This window comes from Onthophagus taurus, chromosome 2 (assembly GCF_036711975.1).
Source record: "Onthophagus taurus isolate NC chromosome 2, IU_Otau_3.0, whole genome shotgun sequence".
Lineage (NCBI taxonomy): Eukaryota > Metazoa > Arthropoda > Insecta > Coleoptera > Scarabaeidae > Onthophagus > Onthophagus taurus.
In genome coordinates this window covers 13,186,608-13,197,204 of record NC_091967.1, presented here as the reverse complement: position 1 = coordinate 13,197,204, position 10,597 = coordinate 13,186,608, and the positions used below count along the sequence as shown (strand labels likewise).

Here is a 10,597-nt window from a genome sequence, read left to right as displayed (position 1 = left end):
TTATGACTTAAAATGGTTTATTATTTTTTAGGAGTAATTTAACAAAGATTTTCACATCCAGATTCGCCAGTTTCGTATGGGTTTTCTCCAACCCAATTTCCACTAAAACACCAAAGATAAGTGATTTAAATTTTAGTTATAATAATTACTTACGCAGGCCCATAATTGCACACATAGAGTTTCTTGTATGGATATGCCGGCATTATATTAGCGGTGACGTTATCGTAAAACCTAACATAACCACAACCTACAAGATTTGTGTCTGCCCATACAACCTAAAAACGAGATCATGATCAATATTTGATTTGTCATACTAAGAAAATAGTTTTTACTTGTGTGTAATGACCAGTAACACCTGCTTGGGTCTGTGCGCCATAAACGAAATCTTTATGTTCATCAAACCATGCTTTGATGCCACCTGACCAATTTATAGTTGCACTGTTTCCAGTTGACATAGAGATGTACAAGTTTTGTCCAACATAACCATAAGGGAATCGGTCTAAAATTGATTTTTAAATATTTAACAGATTATTAAAAAATGTGTATTGCTGTTACCATCTGGCGCGATTAGATGTTCAAATTTACCAAGGTCTGCAACCTTTTGGGCTTCAACTGCTAATGTGTCATCCCAGGACTAAAAAAATAAATTAATTAAAAGAATTGAATTAATTTGCAATAAATAAAACCATTGAACATTATTACCATTCGTTTCAAGTTGGTTCCTCTTGGCTGACCGGCAACTTTTCCATTTGCAATTTGTAGTCGATAGTTATTGTGAGCTTCGACAATCGTCTCCTGTTCCGTAACTGAGACTCCAGAGTCTATAAATATAGGATATTCGTGCTGATATAGGTAGTATTAAATTTAATTAGAAAACTAAAACTTACCGTATACCTCAAAAGAATTTATTCCGAGGGCTAATGAAATAAGTACAGCAAAAATAAACATTTTTATGTCAGAGTGGTAACTCAAGTGACTTAGTTTGCTTTCCGGTTACTTATATACTCAATTTTAGGAACACATTAAAATACAAAGAATTCTCTAGCTGATAACAAGAAAGTTATATATCACTAAGTGCATTTTGTAATTTTTCAAATGTCAGAACAAGGTTAGTAGATGTTAAAAAATGATGTTTTTATCGTTAGCAATCCAAAGATTTACAGATGAAACTTTATTTCAATAAGAATTAAACACAATTGATTGGACAATACTGAAATTTATCTTCGAATCTGTATTGATAAACGATCCGATTGTCGTGGAGGTTGCCTTCACACCGTCTTGTATATAGCTATCCATTACAGCGTTTATCATACTTTCGTTGTTGTATGAAACACATCCTCCATGCTCGTCCACCAACTAAATCATTGCAACTAATATCAAATCTGAATTGTTATCAATACAGTCACAAAACTTTAGAACGCTAACCCGTACAGTTAATAGCACACCTGAGGCATGTGATTCCTGGCAAAATCGTTTTTGGTAAGAATTTGGTTCAAATATGCCTTGTTTTAAGTTATCCATATTAAGTTCAAAAAATTATTGACTAACACAATTGAAGTAATTAAGCTAAGTAATTATTAATTATAATCCCCAGCTTTCACAAACTGTGTCATAAGCTCAATGTAGAGTGGAAGACCAATTTTTTGTTGACTTATTAATGGTTTACCATATTTAAATCTACAAACAAAACTTTTTATTAATATTTGTATCCATGTTGCAAATTAATTAAGAATAAAACGACAAAAACTTCTTCTTTGTGTCGTTTTGTTAAAACTTTTTATGTTAGGAACATCGCTCACTCTATACTTCATGCGGGTTGACACTCGAAGTTCGCTATTCCAGTCTCTCTTCTACCTCTTCTTCATTACTAAGCTTTCATCGCAGTTTATCTTATACTAAAACGACAAAAAACAGCATACAACATTTTCTATTCGACATCTGACTAAAACAGAGCGTTTGTAACAACAGAAGGTCTATTGCGAGCGTTTGAAGTACGAAATAAAACAAAATTCAGAAAACGACGATTTTTAGACTTAAAACTTCATGACGTTAAAGCTAAACAATTTAACATGTTAATGGATGAAACCGAATAAAATTGCATAACGTACTATTTCGATATGCAGTAGAATTTACTCAAATTGGTTATCCAAAAAAAACAAATTCTATTTTACTGTTTGTGTGTTATCGATATTGCTACAAAGATGCATGTTTTCATTAAAAAATAAATGTGATGTTATCATAATTTATCATGTGAGGAGCCATTCGTATTAAAAAATGTTGTTTTTTAACGATAACAACATATTTGTGACGTTAACATAGCGTTAATTTATTTACCGTTTGACCATTTTTACAATATTAAGAAAGTTTATTGTAAGTGCTTGGTAATATTCCGTTGGAAATGTATAAAGTTATATCAATTTAATTCTTACTTGCAGTAATCAATCATACCATATCAAACATAATTCAGGTGATTTTTATTTAATAATCTCTGATTTGACCTAAATATCATGCTTCCTATTAAGTATATTGGTTGTATTAATTGGGCGACCGTTAACTAACACGCTGCATATTCTGGTTGACATCTCTCGGTTGAATCTGGCGGCGATAATTTCAGTAACAGACGTCCCTGATTGAATAATCGATAACAATGTCAGTTACTGGTAATTGTTCGTTTAAAAGTTTTGGATAGGTGATTTGGGAATAAGAGCTACATTTTTAAAGTCTAAATGTAATACGCAGTAAATCCTTTTTTAATGTTCACGTGCTTTTAATTACTTCGACATGAGCTGCTCTTTATTAATAATAAATTGTAATGGCTTTATATAATCTAATCTCTATTTCATCAGTTTTGTCGTGCTTAAGGTAAAATGGGTTTTAGTAATTTTCCCTTCACTTTACATATATTCTATTTAAAAATAAATGAAATAAAAAACATCTTGTTCCACTAATCAAATTACTGTTTTCAGTTTGTATGCCAAATACTCCCGGGAAAATTAAAAATATTTGCTTACGCAAATTGAATTGAGTGTGGCCGGTGAAATCATCGTTGTAAGAACAAATTCACGCAGAGAACTAACGGTGTGTTTGGCTGTAAAAAATATAAATAAATATCGAGCTGAAACAGATACGACTCATGTCGCAAATGGAGGCAAATGGAATGCGTTGGCGTATTAAAAATTAATATAAATGTTAAGTATTTATGAAAGCCGTTTTTTTAACGTGCACTTTAGCCTCGAGCACTAGGGCATATAACGGAACAACTTCGTTCCCCGCTGACTCAATTAACCTCTTAGCAATTAGCACTCAAAGCAAAACATAGTCGAGCGGAGTGTTTACTCCATCAGCTGCAACAACTGCGACGCCCGACGTCGGCGTTGTGGGACAGCAGACAGACAATTTAACAAACGTATTTCACAGTATAAGACACACTCATGGTAAATTATGTGGCCGGTGGCGTACAACTGCTAGAGAGAATACACTCTCTGCCGGCCATTGGAATAACATGTCCGTTAAAGCTACATCAAAGCCGTTGTCCGACCACATACACAGATATGCAGTTGTTAATCTAAACCACAAGACATAGAATAAATAATACATTGATTGGTATAGATATATGGTAATATTATTAAAAGAAAAGTAGTCTGTACGAGACGATACTAATTTTTACTGTCTCGTACAGACTACGCCGCACATATTTTATAAACTAAAAGAATTCAATAGAAATTTTTAATAGATTAAAATTATTAAAAGGTATTAGTGCTGAACTTAAGAAACATCAGGAATAATGTTTTGCGATATCAAGGATGATGTTGATAGATAATGACGAAAATGTTAGACTAGAAGAGAACATTGTGAAAAGATGTCATAGACGATATTGAGGGAGTGACCATGTTGAAAGCCAATAATGGTAATGTTAATAGATGATATGGAAGATGTTGCGGAAGGCCGTGACTGTGCTGAAAGATGATTAGGGCTTTATTGATGAATGCCGTACACAATTTTGAGTAATGTTAAAAATACAGGATTTATTTTTGTTTAGTAATGTTAATAGATGATTGGGAGGATGTTCAGAGCTATCAGAAATGATATAAATGGATTCCGTACACAATGTTAAGGAAGACCAGCGATGGTATTGGAGGCTATTAAGGACGGTGCTAAAAGATATCTGATATACCTAATGTTAATAGATGATGGGAAAAGAGACTCAGGGATGTCGTAGATTGCGTCGGCGTAGGTTAGGGACTATATATAAGATATTATTGATGTTGAAAGCCATAGTAAGGAAGTTTAAAACATTGTTGAGGGATGTCAGGGATGATATCTCGGGACGATGTTTTAAGATATTAGTGGTAATGTTAATAGTTAACGGGGCAAATGTGGAAACACACCAGGATATAGTTGAGGATGTTTGGCCTAATATACAGGGATACTGAAAACGATGTTGATGAAGACCAGCGATGTTATTAAAGGATATTAAGAACGATGTTGAATGATATTGGAGATAATGTTAATAGATTATAGAGAAAATAGTTAGGGATGTTGTTGGACATCAAAGATGATGATAATGTGATATTCAAGTACATCAGAGACAGTGTTGATTGGAAAAATGTTGAGGGATACCATAATAATATTGACAGATATCGGGGACAATATAGTGGCGATTTCAGGAATGATGTTGAAAGGGTTTTGGTGTTCAGTCGCTATATGAACATTTGTAACTTATGTAAGATTCTGTATAAATATGAAGTTACAACCTTTACAAGTTATTTTGAGATGTTTTTGGAGGTATGTCACAAAAAGTGTGTCATTAGCCTTCTACAATATTGTTCCTCTATCACACACAGAAACTATTAAAATACTAAGTTGTGATATATCCATGTTCGTAGTCCAGAGGAGAAGTTAAGAATATGTTTAAATATGCCATGAACATTGTAGATGGGTGTCTTAAATGATGATGAGAAAGGCTAATAACGATGTTTAATGATATCAAGGACGATTTTGAAAGCTATCATTAATGATGCTAAAAGATGGTGAGATTTGTGTTGTAAGAATTTGGTCTTTGGTCTCTCTGTAATTAATTACGCTTAAAATAGGCCTGCAACATTCATAGAGATAGATCAAAAATTCCAACAGACTCTACCTTTACACATTGATTGGTATCCAGCGAATCCAGGACCACTACATTGATAACGGATAATGTTATCAGAGTATGTTGCAAGGAGGAAAGTAAATCTGTGCCGTTGGAAGTAACGTTTCTCTTAGATTTTTCATATAACTATGTATGATTGCACAACATCCTTTTTCAGGGGTCATGCCATATCTCTTGGTTACTCTGAGCAATTCCAGCTTCAAAATTTTGTGGGTGAAGTAGTAAATATTATTTGTATGAAGTGTGACAAAACTTTCATATAAAAATGTTGTTAGTCCTCAGTGCTATATAGAAATATGAAAAACTGATCGTGGGTTAAGTTAATTTAAGAAACTATTTTTTTTAATCTAAAAACTGAAACACCTGACCAGATCGCTTTATTTGGAGTTCCTATTATCACGACGCAACTAATCGCCAATGTTTTACCCAAATACATCGCGGCTTTGGTAATAAAACAACCAACAGAAGAATACTAGGTTAATTTTGAAAAGCACTACGTTTTTAACTCGGTTTCCTATCAGTTTAAAATATTTTATTTGAATCTACATTCTTTTAAAACTAATTTTATTTATTCACTCAATAACGTGAAACATTTTTCATCCTGTTTTCTATAGATATTTCGTATTTGACATTGGAATGTAAATTTTATTTAATACAATATCTGAAAATATTGTAATTCAATATCGATTTTCTATTAGCCAACTTTTTTTACAGCCAGTTTTTGCTAAATTTATTCTTTTTACTCCGATTTATAAAAATTTAATGATTTCAATTTGAATATCCAACCTTTTTTTTTATTTAAACCGGCCGCATATTATTTTTTTACTAAAAGGATTTTGACCTATTCATATTCCTCTTTCATTTAACATGTAAAAATTCCTCCAGCGTACCCGGAATTAAAAGCGACTATTAGTCATTCCTCTCTCTAGCCACTATAAAAAATTATAAAAAAAAGTAAATAAACTTTATTCGGTTTTCGTTATCAATGAATTTTGACGGAAACCGAAGAAAAGGTTTAATCTTAATTAAAAATAGACTGGGGAGTTTCATTTTGTTTGCTTTAATTTGCAAATGCTACTTTCCCGATAACTGCTCGGAAATAACCAAGAATGTTCTGGTTAATTCTCAATCAACTCGTTGAGAGTGAATTAAAAAACATTCTGTATACTAATAAGATAATGTTGCTTTTCGTAATAAAATGTGATTGAAAAAGTTTTGTATCTTTCAGGCCCTCCATTTATTCTTTATTCATTGAGTTTATAATTGATTTAATATCTGTTGTGCTTTATTACTAATTAGTTGCTATATTCACTAAAAAAAATTATTAACAATGTTTTTCCCATAAATTTCCCTCGTAATTGTGTTCACAGAGAATTTCAAAAGCTGTACTATTACTTATCATCCTGCCTGCAGTGGCAACGAACTATATAATCCCAAACGGCCGCTTCTTGAATAATAAAGACCCTTCACCAGTTCCCTCCAGCTTTGTCTCGTGTAAGTATAAACTAGGTGAGCATGTACTTGGTTAATACGTTTCTATTAAAGATTTGACTACAATAGAACCTTGCAATTTGAATGTAGTTAGTTTCTTATTTGACCTTCTAACGACTAATTCGTTCTTTACAATAAGGCACTTCTGGTATTAATTTTTTTATTGTTGTATATTAACAAAATATCTTATATAATTACCACACAAACATTAAAAAATATTCATTAGTGTTTATTATTGGAAATCTTCAATGTCTGAGCCTCTTGGATTTGATTTGATGATGTATCGAACTAAATTCGGTCCCATTGTTTCTTTCGGTGGAATAAATCTCAATAAATTGTTACCCAAATGTAACATTTTAAGATTACTTAAATGTTTAAAAGCTTTGGGATTTATTGAAACCAATTCGTTACTATCCAAAAATAATTCTCTAAGCATCGGTAAACCAGTAAAAGTCATTACAGGAATATTCTTAATATAATTTTTACTGAGGTACAATGTAGTAAGGGATTGAGACATTAAAAACGGTCTCTTTTTTGGAAGAAGTAATTTGTTGTTGGATAATAATAACACAACAAATTTGGGGTTGTGTTTGAACATTAACGGATGTATACGTTGTATGCTGTTGTTGGTAACATCCAATACTTCTAATTTGGGTAACGACGATACAACTTTTCTCGGGATACGTTTCAGCATCATACTATCCGCGAATATTGTTGTGACGTTTTTCATTTTTTTGATATAAGTAAACCATGATGTGTTGCCCATATTACGCATGTCAACACAACGGATGTTATGGCGATCGATGGGCCATACAGGACGTGTTGGATTCAATAAAGCCGTGTTTCTATCACTGCATGGTTCGCCTTCGATAAATCCGCTTTGAACAGTATGATGAAGTATTCTGAAACAAGTGCAATGATTGTAATTTTAATTAAATCCGTCCCCGAACATGAGATGGTATTTAAAATGTTTGATTAAATCAAGTTTAATTGCATAGGTCTATAAAGTGATTTTGGATTAAAAAGAGACACATAAAAGTGAATCATAAAAGTATTATTGCTTCTAATGACATCATTAATTACGCACCGGGCTTCCGTACCAAGGGTGGATTTCAAAGACTAATTACTAAGCTCATTAAACGACCTTGCCATTTGAAAAGCCTTCAATCGATTTAATGAAAACAGGCAATATGAAGCACACCAACGGCATTTCAAGTATTTCAATATACTCTACGTCAAGAGAACAAATAGGTTGCGTCGATCGATGACGTGCCAGAGTTTTAATTTTTTGTGTTATTTGCCGTCGCATCGATGCATGTTAACTATTCAAGATTCGTAAATTAAACTCCAGAGATTTTCATTTCTTTCATATCACGTTCGAAACCGTCACATTTTTCAATTTGTACCCATCTTCCATCTGCGTGGATATAGGAATTAATTCAGCGGATGTTATAATTCTATTAGGAACTAGACTTCGTAGAGACTTCATATTACTTCTTTTCGTTCTATTTTTCAGGACCTATTTCTGTACATTAAATTACACTCAACTCGTTAAAACAAAATTACTTTATGAATTTTAGAAGAGTTCTATTACTGTCATTATTTATTTTATTTTTCAAGATTTTTTTCTCTTTAATGATCAATTTCATATATTATTTAAATTCTTTTATTTATATTTCATGATATTGTCATTACTAACAAGCTAATGTACTTACAGGAAAAAAGGTAAGAATAAAACAACACGAACCAACATTTTTTCGATGAGGCGATGGTATAACACTGGCGCGAAGGTGGGTTAGTGGTAGCAAGTTTAATGGAAACGATGGATAATTTTAGAAATTATTTTCACTGAAAATCTAAAAATAAAACTATTCGCGTTTCGCCTCTTGGGAAAATCTTGACTCACTGAAAGGTAAATAATCGTGTGCTTCTTCTCTCTTTATTCCCCTTGCAATTTCTGTTGACGTACGGGTAAACACAGGAAATTCGATAACGACGCAGTTCGCGTACTCCTCCGTTTTCCGTATCAATTATGGAGGAGCGGTTTGTTTTCTTAATTTTCACAAGCGATTATCAACTAAATTGATATCAACGTCGCAGAATAACGATTATATAAATAAACTTATAGCCGGAAGTATAATAATGTAACATTATCGGAATCGTTTTTTTATTCCAGATAAAAATGATAATATAAAAATGACTTCAGTCAAAACCAGGATATTCAATTAAAGCTAATTTTAAATGTATACAAGTGAATTCTAGTTTTAACCGGTTTATTTCAATTAATTCTAACTTAATTTTAGATATAATTAGTTCAAAATAATAAATAATTTTATTTGTTTCTACCGTAATAATTACCTTCTTCATTAAAAATTCAATTACACATTTTAAAGCTTGACATGATACTTATGCTGACTAAATTTGTGGCGAAGCAATTAGATCTTACAATTAGTAAAGACGTCGTGTTACATATTAGTAAATCTTGTACCTCTGATTTGACCTAAATTTTTATTACACCATCTGTTAGTGCTATTTAACCTTTCAGTAGTGGCGTGTATCGGACGAAAGAGTGGCGTCGGTCTCACAGACCGTCTGTTACTTTTCATATTAAATTCATAATATGACACACAAAGTACACTTACGAAGTATGGTATACCTTTATAATGTATGCAAAATTTCTAAGCAATGTAGGTTATAAAAAAAGTAAGTTTTATTTTTAAGTATTAACAAAATAAAAGTAACTCACAAAAGTGTTATCCATTGAGTAATAGTACTCATCACATGCTATTTCTGAACGATCCAAACATTACGCTTTTTTTTGGAATCGCATATTATACAAACAATATTGCCATTTGCTGTAAGTTTTGAAGTATCTTGATGTGCTACATTATATATGCGTATATTATGGTTTGGAATATTATGGACCATGGCTTACTTAATCTTGATATCATTGTGAATTGGTTAGTTTCTGCATGCGATATCATATCAATGTGGCGCTCGGGCTGCGAGCAACCTCGGCTTAATTAATCTTTATATCGTTGTGAATTGGTTCGTTTTTCCAACCATATGGTTCAACATAGCGCCTCGGCCACAAGCGAGCTCAGCTTATTTAACCTTGATATCATTGTGAATTGGTTAGTTTCTCCATCGATATGTTTCAATATAGCGCCTCGGCCGCAAGCGATCTCGACTTTTTTAATCTTGATAGCGTTACGAACTGGTTACATTTTTTTATTAACAATATCGCGGCTCGGCCGCAAGCGACCTCAGCTTTATTACTCTTGATGTCGTTGAAAGTTGGTAGCATTTATATCGATATGACATTTATGTAGCGCCTCGGCCGCAAGCTTATTTGATCTTGCTTTCGTTGTGAATTGTTAGTTCCTGCATGCGATATGGTATCATGTGGCGTTTCAGTTGCGAGCAACAATGATCTTTATATTATTGTGAATTGGTTAGTTTTTACTACGATATGGTTCAATATAGTTCAATATAGTCTTGATATCGTTACGAACTTGTTAGTTCTTTTATGCGATATAGTATCAATATCGTACTTCGGCTTTATTACTCTTGATGTCGTTGAAAGCTGGTAGGCATTTATACATGGCATTTATGTAGCAGGTGAAACCAGAAAATTTTTAGCTTGTAAACCTCATCGATTTCGGCTTTAGTCTTTCGTATAGCTTATGGTAAACGTTAACATATTCATAGCTGAAAATATGTTGTACTATTCCAAATGCCAACAGGAATACCACGAGGAAATGAACAAACAGAGCGAGTTATGAAATTTGTAGTTAACAGCGTCCGAAGTGTGTTATGGGATAATGAAAACAAATCTGCGTCAGTATTGCCAAATCATCAAAATTTTACGCTCCCGTTATCCCAAATCGTAATTTATGTTCAACTCGAATCATCTACAGTGATTATTGTGATTACAAAACAATCAGAGTTCAAAAC

General features: G+C 32.7%; 2 protein-coding genes across 2 annotated transcripts; both read right to left on the bottom strand.

The window, feature by feature from the left end:
- Positions 1–993, bottom strand: LOC111426047 (salivary antigen-5-like). Its single transcript, XM_023060391.2, has 6 exons — positions 888–993; positions 703–821; positions 556–634; positions 333–499; positions 154–275; positions 1–102 (listed from the first exon to the last, which is right to left on the bottom strand). The coding sequence occupies exons 1-6, from the start codon at positions 946–948 to the stop codon at positions 39–41; spliced, it is 612 nt and encodes a 203-aa protein (XP_022916159.1). The 5' UTR covers positions 949–993; the 3' UTR covers positions 1–38.
- A 5,790-nt stretch (positions 994–6,783) lies between these two features.
- On the bottom strand, positions 6,784–8,554 carry LOC111425996 (phospholipase A2 inhibitor beta-like). The gene is made up of 2 exons (XM_023060324.2): positions 8,356–8,554; positions 6,784–7,542 (listed from the first exon to the last, which is right to left on the bottom strand). The coding sequence occupies exons 1-2, from the start codon at positions 8,391–8,393 to the stop codon at positions 6,873–6,875; spliced, it is 708 nt and encodes a 235-aa protein (XP_022916092.1). The 5' UTR covers positions 8,394–8,554; the 3' UTR covers positions 6,784–6,872.
- Between the last annotated feature and the right edge of the window lie 2,043 nt (positions 8,555–10,597).

Bases quoted from the DNA above. Each gene is read 5' to 3' on its own strand.
- LOC111426047 (XM_023060391.2), bottom strand. From the start codon at position 948: ATGTTTATTTTTGCTGTACTTATTTCATTAGCCCTCGGAATAAATTCT. The intron at 635-702 runs GTAATAATGTTC...TTATTTTTTTAG, and splicing joins GAACCAACTTGAAACGAATG to TCCTGGGATGACACATTAGC. The intron at 500-555 runs GTAACAGCAATA...AATCAATTTTAG, and splicing joins ACATCTAATCGCGCCAGATG to ACCGATTCCCTTATGGTTAT.
- LOC111425996 (XM_023060324.2), bottom strand. From the start codon at position 8,393: ATGTTGGTTCGTGTTGTTTTATTCTTACCTTTTTTCCT. The intron at 7,543-8,355 runs GTAAGTACATTA...CACTTGTTTCAG, and splicing joins TTATTCTTACCTTTTTTCCT to AATACTTCATCATACTGTTC.